This window comes from Phascolarctos cinereus, unplaced genomic scaffold, assembly GCF_003287225.1.
Source record: "Phascolarctos cinereus isolate Bilbo 61053 unplaced genomic scaffold, phaCin_HiC Scaffold_726;HRSCAF=1367, whole genome shotgun sequence".
Taxonomy (NCBI): Eukaryota; Metazoa; Chordata; class Mammalia; order Diprotodontia; family Phascolarctidae; genus Phascolarctos; species Phascolarctos cinereus.
In genome coordinates, this window is record NW_027556098.1 from 215,893,693 (window position 1) to 215,907,501 (window position 13,809).

At 37.6% G+C, this 13,809-nt stretch overlaps 1 protein-coding gene across 10 annotated transcripts in view; it reads right to left on the reverse strand.

The window, feature by feature from the left end:
- The window catches only part of RAPGEF4 (Rap guanine nucleotide exchange factor 4), a 351,123-nt gene that overhangs the window by 70,407 nt on the left and 266,907 nt on the right, over positions 1 to 13,809 (reverse strand). For all 10 annotated transcript variants that reach the window (XM_020990978.2, XM_020990976.2, XM_020990975.2 and 7 more), the window contains 3 exons: positions 12,745 to 12,860; positions 7,850 to 7,938; positions 1,091 to 1,169 (listed from right to left, as the gene is read on the reverse strand). In XM_020990978.2, the coding sequence (XP_020846637.1) occupies positions 1,091 to 1,169; positions 7,850 to 7,938; positions 12,745 to 12,860 (284 nt within the window). The remainder of the gene's footprint in view (positions 1 to 1,090; positions 1,170 to 7,849; positions 7,939 to 12,744; positions 12,861 to 13,809) is intronic.

Below are 13,809 nucleotides of genomic sequence, written 5' to 3' on the forward strand. Positions count from 1 at the left end.
CTAAGCAGCACAGAGAGGAATTGTGATAAACTCCAATATACCCATGGATCTGTGGCCTAATTGATATGACTACTCTCCCCAATGATACACAACTCAGATAGGAAGGCAAGAATAATACTACACTGGTAGGTTTGTTTTTCCACATCTGGCTATCCAAGCATGTCAAGAATTAGCAGTAATGACACTTTTCCATAATAGCCTGAGTTGTCATTCTATCTCTAGAAGGGGTGCCAAGGGATGATGTGGTAGCAGTTCTTTATAACATCACTAAGGGGCAGCTAGATGGCACAGTGGATAGAGCACTGGCTCTGAATTCAGGAGTACCTGAGTTCAAATCTGGCCTCAGACACATAACACTTACTAGCTATGTGACACTGGGCAAGTCACTTAATCCCATTGCCTAGCCAAAAAAAACCCCCAAAACCAAAACAAACAAAAAAAATAACATCACTGAGTTAGAAAACTGTTCTGAACCTCTCTCTCTCTCTCTCTCTCTCTCTCTCTCTCTCTCTCTCTCTCTCTCTCTCTCTCTCTCTCTCTCTCTCTCTCTCTCTCTCCTTCTCCCCCTGGCTCTGCCACCTATGTAGTCGTACACATTCTTCTGGATTCAATTTCTGTTTTCTTCCTGTACAATCTCTGGTATTCACTACATTTCATAATGTATAAAACAGGTTAATGGATAGTATTTCAAAACATCAATGGACCCATGTTTTATTATGGATCATTGGTACTTCCTCCACCTGTATAGTCAGTCAATCAATCAGCAAGCATTTCTTAAGTGCCTACTATGTGCTCTATGCTGTACGGATCATAGCCCATGCATGCCTTCTTATCCAATGTGATTATCATCAATATCTTTCCTGAAATCAATATAAATGAATTGGGGAACTCCTCCAACACATGCTGGTTAGAGTGGCTCCAAAGTTCTGTGATTGAGGAAAATCCCTGGATTTTAGCATAAGCTTACACTACAGACTTCAGCCTGAGGCCATGACTTACCAGAGGATGAGCAGAGGGCTTCACAGTGATGTGAATCTTTTCTTTAAAAGGTGCTTCCCAAGGGAAGTGATGTTTCATAATAAAAGGATATTGGGCAACCAGGGCTGGGCAAAGCTGAGAATTGGGCATGAAAACACAGTGCATCATGATGAAGTCATTTAAAACTGAATCTGGAGAGAAGAAAACAAGAACAGAATGGAAGAATTAGCTTCTTGTAAAAATCCTTGGTCTAGAAACACTAAGGAAACAGCTCCCTTTCCGATGTTTCTTAGAAATTTGTTTTGGAAGCAGCTTTTCACAGCTCATGGGCAGGCCTGGGAGTGGAAAAGATTCTCAATTCATGAACACAGCATGAAACTGAAAAGCAGCTAGTAGTCTTCTTGATTTGATCTGGATCTTGCAGATATCAGGCATTCCAGAAACCATTGGTGAATGAATGGATGAATAAAAGAGCAAGCAAATGAATGACCTGAGGAGCACAGAAGCAAGGCTCGCAAGCCTGAACATTGCTGCTCCCCATGGCTGCCCTAGACTGCCCTTCTTGCCTAACTGGACCAAAATTCCCTCCATCAGAGGGAAGTATTCCAGTGAGTAAACCACAAAGGTGAAGCGTTGAGGAAATTAAAGTAGTAAATTATAAGATACCTCATTTCACAAGTATACCAGAAAATTTAATGATGGCATTATTAAATGCCATCTGCAACTCTCAAGGGTTTATGATATATCTCAGCATTGCATTTAGAGAGTGCCTTCCATTTATAGGAATTAATACTATTTATTTTATTTTTAATAAAAATAATAATCATAATTTTTTGTTGTTGTTCAATCATGGCCAACTCTTTGTGATTCCATTTGGGGTTTTCTTGGCAAAGATATTGAAGTGGTTTGCCATTTCTTTCCCCAGCCCATTTTACAGAAGAGGAAATGGAGGCGAGCAGGGGTAAGTGACTTACCCAGGGTCACATATCCAGTAAGTGTCTGAAGCAGATTTGAACTCATGAAGATGAGTCTTTCTCATTCCAGGCCCAATGCTCTATCAACTGTGCCACGTAGCTTCCCCAATAATGATAGCTAGTATTTAAATCATGCTTTAAGGCTTACAAAGAGTTTTACATATGATATCTCATTTAATTCTCCCGATAGTCCTGGGCGGTAGGTTCTAGTATTGTGCCCATAAAATGAGAAATCTAAAGTAGACAGACATTAAGTGACTTGCATAAGGTCCCACAGCTAGTAAGTATCTGAGGTAGATTTTGAACTCATGTCTTCTTGACTCCAAGTCCCTCAGTCTATTACTATATCATTAAGCTGCCTCTTTATATTTGTATGTTTGATTTTTATGTCACTTAAACTTCCCAATAGATTCCTTCCTGTCCCCGCTTGCAGCTATCTTTCATAAGAACAAACAATAAGAGATGAAAATATAGCCTAGCAAAACTAACATATCATTCAAGTCCAACAACACATGCAGTGTTCACATACTCATTGTTCTCAAGCTTTGCAAGAAGGAAAGGAGATACATTCTCCTATCTCTTCTTTGGGGCCAGGCTCAGTCATTATAAACTGTCACAACCTTCCGTTTAAATTTAGTTGTTGGTCTTTCTATTTTCTCCCTATTTTTACATTATTGTAGTTCTTGTGTGCATTGTTTTCTTGACTCTGCTTACTTCACTTTGCATCTGTTCTTGTACGTCTTCCTATGCTTTTCTGAATTCATCATATGCTCTATTTTTTATAATACAGTAGGCACAGCGGATAAAGGAAGTCAGGAGTCAGGAAGACCTGTGTTCAAATCTAGTCTCAGACATTTACTGGCAATTTGAACCTGGGCAAATCCCTTAACCTGTCTGCCTTGGTTTCCTCATATGTAAAATGGGGATAATAATAGAATCTACCTCCCATGTTTCATACGGCAGCTAGATGGGACAGTGGATAGAATGGTGGGAAGACTCACCTTTGTGAGTTCAAATTTTTTTTTAATGAGGCAATCAGGGTTAAGTGACTTGCCCAAGGCCACACAGCTAGTTTGTGTCAAGGGTTTGGTCTGAGATCAGGTTTGAACTCAGGTCCTCCTGACTTCAGGGCCGGTGCTCTATCCACTGTGCCACCTAGCTGCCCATGAATTCAAATTCTGTCTTAGACACTTATTACTTGTGTGATACAGGGCAAGTCACTTAACCCTGTTTACTTTAGGTTCCTCATCTGTAAAATGAGCTGGAAAAAGAAATGGGAAACCACTCCAGTATCTTTGCAAAGAAAACCCCAAATGGGGTCATAAAGAGTTGGACACGACTGAAATGACTGAACAAGAAGAAGAAACCTCTGGATGTTGTTATGAGGATAAAATTACACAGTATTTAATAAGGCACTTTGAAAACTTTAAAGTGCTATATGAATGCCAGCTAATCATCGTTGTTGTCATCATCATCATCATCAATAATCCATTTTCCAAAAAATAGCCATCTGCTTTATTTCTAATACTTTGCTACTATAAAAACTTATGCTATAAATATTTTGGCACATAGGGGACCTTTATTTTTGTCATGAACTTCCCTGAGGATTATTATTCCCTGAGGCAGTGAGATCTGTGGGTTAAAGACTATGACTATTTTAGTCACTTCTTCTGCATAATTCCAAGTGGCTTTCCAGATGATTGGATCAATTCACTGCCCCTCCAGTAGTGCATTAGGGAACTTGTCTTTCTGCAACTCCTGTAATGTCCTTTCCTAATCCCTTAGTGTTGAAAGAAGCATGAGTAATTACATCTTGGACATACTGAGTCTAAAATGCCTATGATACATTACTCCTCATCTTTCCCATTCCTTATCTGTAACACTGACCTCTTGTTAACCCCTCGCTTATTTCCAAAGCTATTTGGTCAGATGGTGAATGTTTAGAACCCTAAAATGATCCCCTACATTTGATGCACATAATGCGGAGGCAGTGTGGTACAGTAGGGAAAGTTGTGGACTTAGAGTCAGAGGACCTGAGCTCAAATTTTACCTTTGTATCTGTTCATGTAAGTCTTTCTATGCTTTTCTGCATTCATCATATGCATTATTTTTATAGTGCAGTAGGCATAGTGGATAAAGTGCTGGACTTGGAGTCAGGCACATACTTAGTAGATACATGAGTTTATAACTTAAAAGTTCTTTAAAATTGGATGAGTCACTTAGCCTCTCTAGATCCTAATTTTCTCATCTGTAAAAGGAGCAGGTTGGACTAGATGACCTCTAAGGTCTCTTCAGTCTCTAAATATATAATCCCATGTGAGGCTGATGAGATTAATTGTCCAAAATGCTGCATTTCATTCATCAAAATGCTTAGTGAGTATAAAATCAGCTTACTAATGATTATTGTTTTACTAACATATCAAGAAAGCTTGCTGCATGTTTCATCAAATCCCTAAAGTCTTAGAAGAGAAATATGTGGGCAGAATCCGAGAAAAAGGTCTACTTTTGGAATTATCTCCCTGTCAGTAAGGGTAGCTCTAACATTGACAAATAGAACCTTTCCAATTAGAAAAAAAATAGCTTCTCTGTACTCTCTTAGGGGCAACTTCCCCCAAATCCATAAAGTATTTATCAAGGACCTACTGAAGAAACAAAGGGCTTAGTTCACCCATAGTTAAAGCATAACACACTTACATATACACACACGTGCATTATAGATATATACATGCATATACATATATATATGTATATACATATATATATATATATATATATATATATATATATATATATATATATATATATATGTATATGCGTGTATATATGTACAAATATGAGTAAGAGAGAGTCCCAAAAGTCTTAGTGCAGTTTTGGGCTATGAGAATCTAAAAATCCATAAGACTTTTAGGACTCTCTGTGTATAGAGATGATAATTGAATCCATGGGAGGTAATGGAATCACTGAGAAAATGTATAAGATCATCAGGAAATCAATCAAATATGTATTAAGTCTCTCTACTGAAATAATTGCACAATATCCATAATTTTATTATCTAACCTAGGCCAAAGTTGAAATGATGAACAAATAATTTTTTCTATATGTAAATCTAGACAATACTAGAAAAGCAAAAGGGAAAGAGGAGAAAAGGAAGAGTAGAGTTAATATTTGGTATTATTATAATTTTTTAATAGGCTTCTTGCTTTGTGAATGGAATATAATGGTACTCTGTTTCTCAGATCAGATAGTTTTAAAACATCAAAGTAATGCAATGAATGATTTTTTTTTGTAATGAATGAATATTTACATGAAGTTAAAAAACTGACAAACTATAACAAAAAATATACAAAAAGGCTCATTTTCATTTGTCAGATTATTACTTGGGACTTGATAAATGCTTGTGCCTGGCATACAGAAGGCATTTAATAGTTGCATGTTGACTGACTTAACGAATGAATGAATGTCAGTCTGGCCCACTACTTAACCTAGCTCTTTGGTGCACTTTGGGCATGAGTTTATCTTTCTTTTAGCAGTAACTCTGATGCATGACTCTTCCCAGACTGTTTAACTGTTTGTAACACTGGCCTGATACCAGAGGCTTCCTAGAAAAGGATATTGAAATGTTAAATCAGGGCAGCTGTACTTTATGTAGCATTTTCTTATTTACGAGGACTGAATCAGAAAACTAATGTCAATGAGAACATTCTGAATCTTTTCTTTGGTCAGAGGCAAGGCTAATGATCTATGTAACAGCTACAAAATAGACTGATTTCTTGACTTCTATTCTTTACTGTTCAAAAGCCAGTACAATTAAATTTGCTTAGAAGAACAGTCCCTTCGGAGGAGACCTTAAAAGGAAAGGTACTGTTTTCTTTTCATAGACAGTAAAAACCTTACAGATCTCTTCTTAGATAAGGTACTTGCCAATGTAAACAGAAACTTTCTTTTCAGGCAATATTCAGATTATGGAGAGGTCTGTGTCTCGTATCAGAGAGACATAGACGTACCCGTGAAACCCATGAAATGATCAAATAAATAACAGCTAAGAATAAAAGCTGACATTTATATAGTAATCCAAGGTTTGCAAAGAGCTTTATACATATTATCTCATTTAATCCTCACAAAAACCCTGTGACGTAAGTATTGTTATTATCCCTGTTTTTATAGATGAGGAAACAGAGGTAGAGGAAGATTTAGTAACTTGCCCAGGGTCAAATAGCTGGTAAGTGAGACAGGATTTACACTCACGTCATACTGACTCCCAAGTCCAAGAATTTACATCGTACCACCTAGCTTCACACCCTCCCCAGACACATATACATTCATACACATATATGTGTGCATGCATATATATATATATATACACACACATGCACATGTGTATTTATACAAGTACATATGTGTACATATGAATGTATGCACACAAATAAAACACTTCCCAGCACACACATACATATACACATACATGCATACATACATGCATACATACATGCATACATACATGCATACATACATATAGAAGCCATATTAGAGGGGGGAAAGGTTGTAGCATTTTATGGACATGTAACTGAAATGCTACTAATATCCTACCCCTTTAATACCTTTTCCTGACATGGAGGTTACTCTAAAGGATTCTTAAAAGCTGTGTCAGTGGAGCATAAGCTGCAGCAGATTTTACCATGCTGGAAGCGCTCTGAGTTCAGGCTTGGTGATGGATTGGGTGTGCAAGTACCAGCCTAATTAAGTTTAGCATCAGGTTGCATTTTAAGGTAACATATTTTTCTCAGCAACTTTGGAAGACCATGTAGTAAGTAAGCTACAGATGGGGTATGATTCTTATTAATGGTTTGGGGGTGGGGAGAGTACTCTGATGAAATCATAAAATTTTGAAGTATTGACCAACACATCTCTGATAATTGAATTATCCTGATTATATTTAGTTACTAGGTTATGTGATCTAGGATCCAGCAGGTAGGCTTTTTCTGTTCCATTACTCACTCCTTAATTTGTATGAATGGAGTGTCAGGGCAACCACCTGCAAAATCAGAAAATGGAACAGGAGAGGGAAATAAGAAGTGGCAAAGATGTTTTAAGCAATTAAACAATAACAATAATAGGTCATCCTTCAAGGATATTGGAAAATTTAATTGTGGAAATGTACTTTGTAACCATAAAGAGCTTTGTAATAAGCCTATTATGTTTGTAACTTTCATCCACAGGATTTAACGTTCTTTGAAACAAATATGAACTCACAGGATCATAGAGGTGGAAAGGACTTGAGAAATTACCTACTTTAACCCCCTCATTTTGCATATAAGGAAATTAAAGTCTCTAAGAAGTTACTCAGATAGTAAATTGAAGAGATATATTTGAACTCAGGTATTCTGACTCCAAATTTCCATTATGCCATGCTCCCTAAGAAGTAGACTCCTCTTGGCACAAAAGCTTAAGGAGATTAAGTAGCATGAACAGAGCTACTTAGTAAGCTCATAATGAAGAGAAGACAAAATTTCCTAATTTTGAACTATTAGTCCAATGTTGAAAGTATCTTCATCCTCTGCAACATAGATAGGGGCCTAGTCCATCCCACTGGTTCATAAGATTCCTTATACTCTGAAGCTGCCTGAGAATCCATACTGATTAGAGCAAATCTTCTTGAATTGTGTAAGGCAACCCCTTACATGCATGGTTTAAATCTAGGTAGTCTGCAAGCACCATTAGGGTAGGGAGGGAGTGAGAGAAAAGGACACTGGAGAAGGAAGAGAGAGAGAGACCACCGTTCCACTCACCACGGACATTCCAGTCAGGCTTAAAAAAATCAAACTGAACTCTGTTTCCGACCCATCCTGTTTACAGTATGAACATTTATAATAGATGTATGTAATTATGAAAACACATACCTGTTGTTTCATTTAAAGGTTGCTCAAGGCGTACTGTTTCTAGGAAATGCTCTAAAATTTTCTCAGGTGTCCCTGACATCACAGTGTACCTGGAGAAGGAGAAAAAAGCAGTTAGCTTTTTCCAAAGCAGAAAAAGAAGTGTTGTATAATCATTCGTGGTGTGTTAGAGGTGTTTTTAAATTGGAGAAACTCAAAGAACCTTATCAAACTTTTATTCGATAGTATCTCACTTTACAGAGAGATGAAGTAATTCGAAAATCAAACCAAAAAGCAATGGTAAAACCATTTGAAGCAGATTTATGATTGATTATTCCTTCCAAAGAACCCAAACTCTTTGGCTACAAGGATTAAAAGGATCCAGAGAAAAGCCAAACATTAGAAGATCAAGAACTGAAAGATCAAGAATGTTCTGGAGGGTGATGCAATAACACATTTAAGTCCCAGTTCAATTCAGGCAATTCAATGCAGAAGTTTGGAGGAGAAGAGAAGACATTAGCCAGGTCAATTTTGGAATATCCATACATGGCTGATTTATAGGAATTCTTTTATTCCACACTGGCTCCTTCTATCCACTTCTGTATTGCTTTTCTCACCATTAACTGTTATGAGCTTTGAGAATGCAAGGTAATTAAAAAAAAAACAAATTAAAACCAACACCACATAAAACAGACCAAAATCATAAATCAGGAGGAAAATTTTAAAAGTAAAGGAAAAATTCATGCTGTTTATTATAAAGGCAAATACAATTCTGTATTATCTATTATTTCAGAAGCTCAACTCTACAGTCCCCCTCCAACACCATAGATAATTGAGAGATGACTACCCAGTAGCAGAGGGCTGAGCCCTGAGGATGACTGACATTTACATAGCACTTCAAAGCTTAACATTTGTGAAGCTCTTTGCATGCATTAGCCCCTTTAGTGTCACAGCAGTAGCAGAAGACAGGAGATGCAGGTATTAATATCCTAATTTTTAGAAGAGTAAACTGAGGTTCAGAGAGTTTGAGGTGACTCACTCTTGGCAATACAACTAGAGTTGGAAGAATGATCTGAATCCAAATGTTTCAGGTCAATTTTTGGAAGTCTAATGGTTAGAAGACATATCACCTATAAGGCTTCTTATGACATCAGGGTCATTACAAAAGAACACACTAGAATGTAAAAATGTCTTGGGTAGCTGGTTCAATTTCATTTTTAGGACTGAAGAAAATCACTGGCAGGTGCCCCAACATTGAAACTAGAAAATGTCTCTTTGCTTTTAATCTTCTAGGAGGTCAAGGCTCATTCAAAAACTATATTTGAGTAAGGACTTCTTGAAGACAAATAAAGTACAGGTCATAAAATGTTCTGATATTTTGACGGATACGCTACCTCAGAAGATCTGTGGATTCCCTCTGACAATGCAGACAGACACCCACGCTGTCTTCTCAGCCTACCTGACCCTTAGATCTATATAAATCCTCCAAAAGGGGTTTGCCCAAAGTTTGGGGTTGGCTCTTTCCTCAATATCTCTTGATGCTGCATGGGTACCAGTGGAGCAGTTGGCCCATTCATCAGTTATCTGGTGCTCTTGCCACATGACTGGCTCTTCCTTCTCAGTCAGGCATCTTTCTGATGAGCGTCCTTCAACCCACTTCTCTTGAACAGTTCTTCGTTTGTGTTGTATTACAGTCTGCTCATGCCCTTCATATACCTCTCCATTGCCCTTTCGGTGACTCTCAGCTTTAATTCTTTGGAGGCAAAGGCATCACATGATTTGTAGTTATACAGAATCATTGGAGGGATACTATTATGTACAAGATGGGCCTTTGTTTCTTGGAGAAAATTGAGATTATTAAAAGGGTAAAGATAGGGCCTGGATCTGTGATTTCACTCATATAAGAAATTCTTGGTGGAGAAAATGTCCTCTAAAAATATGGGTTGGCACCTTCTTTGTGATTTATAGAGAGTATGATAGAGTCCTGAGAGGTTAAATAATTTGCCCAGCAATTCAGTCGATTTGTGTCAGAGGTGATTCTTCCTGGCTTAAAGCCCTGCTTTCTACACTGAGGCCAACAAGGTTAAGTGACTTGGCCAGAGTCACATAACTAGTAAGTATCTGAGGCCAGATCTGAACTTAGGAAAATGAGTCTTCCTGACTCCAGGCCTGATGATCTATCCACTGCACTACCTAGCTGCCTATCCTCTATCTTTGTATTATTGTGCAATTTCCCAAAGGCAATTCAGCCTGCTGTCTTCCTAAGTCCATATATGGGATGCATCTATCTATCACTGACATTCTTATGGGACAGCTCTATCCCAAACGAATGTCATTCTGGACAATAGTCGATCTTTATTCACTTGATTTTCCCTATGTGTCCGGTTCCACTGAACTCTTTAAAGAATCACTATGAATCTTCTTGAGGAGGCTCTGCAAGGTATACTTAATTCAATGTGATCCACAAATGGTAACACCAAGAGCACCTTGTCATTTAGGAAATCCCTCTTCCATTTGGACTCTGTGGTAGACATCCTCTGTCCATGTCAGTGGTAGACACCCATAGTGAGTACTATCTCCTTGTTTTATGCCTTGCTTGATATTAATAATCAGTGAGTTATCAAAGTTATTTCTAATGTTAGACACTTCAAGGAATCTTGTATGATTTTGACATATGCCTGAAAGACATTTTTTTTGAGTGGAGCCTTTAAGGTGGAGTTTTTCCATATCAGGTCAAATGCGTTTTTATAGTTAATAAGGAATATAAACAGTAGATTCTGTGTTGTTTACAACTCAGTCAAATACGTGACTATAAAAATGTTGTCTGCTATAGAATATCATTTATGAAAGCCTTCCTAGTCCCATCTCATACTTCATCAAGGATTTCCTTGGTGTACATGTATTCTCCTAAAAACTTTGTAGCGATGACAAAAGAGGGAAATGGTTGAGTAGTTATTATCTTCTCTTGATCACTTTTTTAGGTGATGGTAAAAAAAAAAGTCAGATTTTAACCTTTGCTATTCTCCCCTCTTTTAAATACTTTTAGAATCATTACCTAACAACCTCAAAATTATGTCATCTTCAGCACAGACCTCCTGTCTGTAAACTTGGTCTAGTCCAGCCATTCTTCTCATCTTTCTTTCTTTATTGCCATTTCATGAAGCACATCAGGGACTGTGATGTTAGAGTCCAAATGTGGTGGCTCCACTGTAATTGATGGAGAAAAGGGTTTGTTATAAAAATCTTTAAAGATCTTTTCTATATTTCATTTGTTTGTTGTTCTTCTTCCAGTCTTATCTCTCATTGTCGAGGAGGTACGTCTGCTAAATTTACTCTCATCAAGATCTTAACAAATTTGATTTTAACTCAATTTCCCCTTGCTATTTTATGAAACAATACTGTTGATAATGTTTCACCATCCTTTTCCATAAAATTGTACAAATGCATATCTAGTCTAACTTGGTGTTTTTGGCTTAACAAGAAAATCAAGTTGGGCTCCTTTAGCTTCCTCACTGCGACAACTGATAACGTTGCTTAGGAAACAGAATAGTGGTGCCAACATCTTTTCGTTTATCCATTCCCCATTTTGAGGGAATCAACAGATAATTTAAATAAGTCAGGTTGGAGTTGCTTCATGTACATACCATAGTTTCTCATTTTTATTCTGAGTTTGATGTGTACTTTTATCTTTGTTTTAACAGAGTGATACTTTAACTGTACAGATATCCATAGAAATGACTCCTATATTACTCTTAACACTTAAAAATAAATTTATGCTGGCATTTTTACATCCTAGTAGTGCTATTATGATATATTATAATGGCTTATATATGTCAGAGAAGACTTGAAGATAGGTTTTTGTGTTTTGGGGTTTTGGGGGGTTTTTTGGGCAGAATCTGGATTTCCCAGTTTTAGTCCTGCTTCTACTGAGGGACCTTAAGCAAACTGTTTCATTTCGTTAAGCCTCCATTTCCTCATCTTACAAATGAGGAGGTAACAGTAGATGACCTTGAAAGTTCCTTCTAACTATTAGCATTCTGTGACTCTATGATCCCAAATACTTGCAATTCATTCCCTTTGACCACATCAGGATTTGGTGATATTGCTCCTAGTTATTGCATGAATTTGCTTTCATTCAGAAATTTAATACTAATCTCCATATTAGAATATGCCTTTTCAATTTCTGAAGGAATGTTTTAAGATTCTATATAAACATGTTTCTAGAGTCTACTAAGGAAGCCAAACATTTCTTATAACCCCACAAAGCAAATACATTTGATAGACATCTTGTGTAGGAAGATGCAGATAAAAGCAGAACTGAAACAGATTACTTTTAAGAGACTGTGAGTCAGATAGAGGGTCAGAGGAATAAGAATCAAATGCAGTTTTGAATTTAACAGGCAGGTGGGTGTTGACATAAATCACTGACACCGACTGTCCCATGCTCAGCAGACTGAATTCTAAACAATGAATTCTAATTCTAGCCATCCATTCTGTTGACAAAAACAATAACGCTTCTTTGCATTCCCAAGTTTCTGGGCCAAACCTCATTTCTTCCTATTGCACAGGGACCTACTGGTCATCTATGATGATTGATATCCTTTCTTCTCTCCCTTCTCACATGCTTTCTTCTATAAAGTTATCCCTCTAAAGTACTGCAAAGAGTGAGAGATTTTAGTCTAAGGCAATATTCTTTAGAGAATGATTTCAGATAGCACTAGATCTCATACATGATCAGAAATGGATACATTACACTTTACAAGATGTGTAATTTAGTCTGTAGCATTAAAAAAATTTAAAAAGAAAAGTGACATGCCCGGCGCTCTTCCACAGAGGAGAATATGCTATTTTAGAGATGATGATACCATGTGCAAAGGTTAATCATTGCCTGGCAATTGCAGGGTTAGATGAAAACATACTTTGGCTGAGGCTGTGAGTTTCCTTGATTAGAAGCTCTGTTTCCTGCTGGGACCTTCTCCAACACCAAGACATCTTGGTCATGTTCTTTAAGTCTTACTGTGTTCGCCTCAACATCCTAGAAATACAAATCACATCACATACCAATGCTGCCATTTATTTACAAAGTGACAAAAAAATAATTAAAACCCTTTGGATGCTCACTTGGGGCTTGTGAGGATCCTCACTATAGAGCTAAAAGGTGCCTCAGAGCCCATCTAGTCCAACCTCTCATTTTACAGATAAGGAAACTGAGGCCTTGAGAAGTTCAATGATTTGCCAGAGGTCACACAGGTAGTAAATGGCAGAGTCAGGATTGGAACCTAGGGCTTCTAATACCAAACAATATATTGACTCCCTGGCTGATGTGCAATAATCTCAAATTGAGAGTGTTGTTGTTGTTGCTGAGTCATTTTTAATCACATCATGAAGACCCCAGTTGGGGTTTTCTCGGCAGAGATACTGGAGCAGTTTGCCATTTCCTTCTCCAGCTCATTTTACAGATGAGGAAACTGAGGCAAATAGTGTTAAGTGACTTGCCCATAGTCACACAGCTGGTAAGCATCTGGGGCCAGATTTGAACTCAGGAAGAGTCTTTCCAACTCCAGGCTCAGCACTCTATCCATGCCTACAGTGAGAGTACCAATAGTTAAACTGATTTTTAGGGAATAGCTAAAAACTGATTCTCAACTGCTTCCTATGGGCAGCTATTGGCCCACAAATGCATTAGTTAGTGGACAACTTGCTGATGAAGAGAGCATTTATGGGCATTTATTGGGCAGCAGGCACTGTCCATCACTGTGCCCAGCCTTCCAGGGCTTGTGTTTCCTCCATGAAATCACCTCCATGAAATGATGAGGCACTTTAGTGGAGTAGGACTTCAGTGGAGACTCATGCTTGATTAACTTGGTATAAATGGTGAAAAAAAGGTAGCTAGCTACAGTGTAAGGGTTCTTCAATTGGGATTCATGAATTGGCTTTTAAAATATTTTTATCACTGTATTTCACTTATTTATTTCCTTTACAAG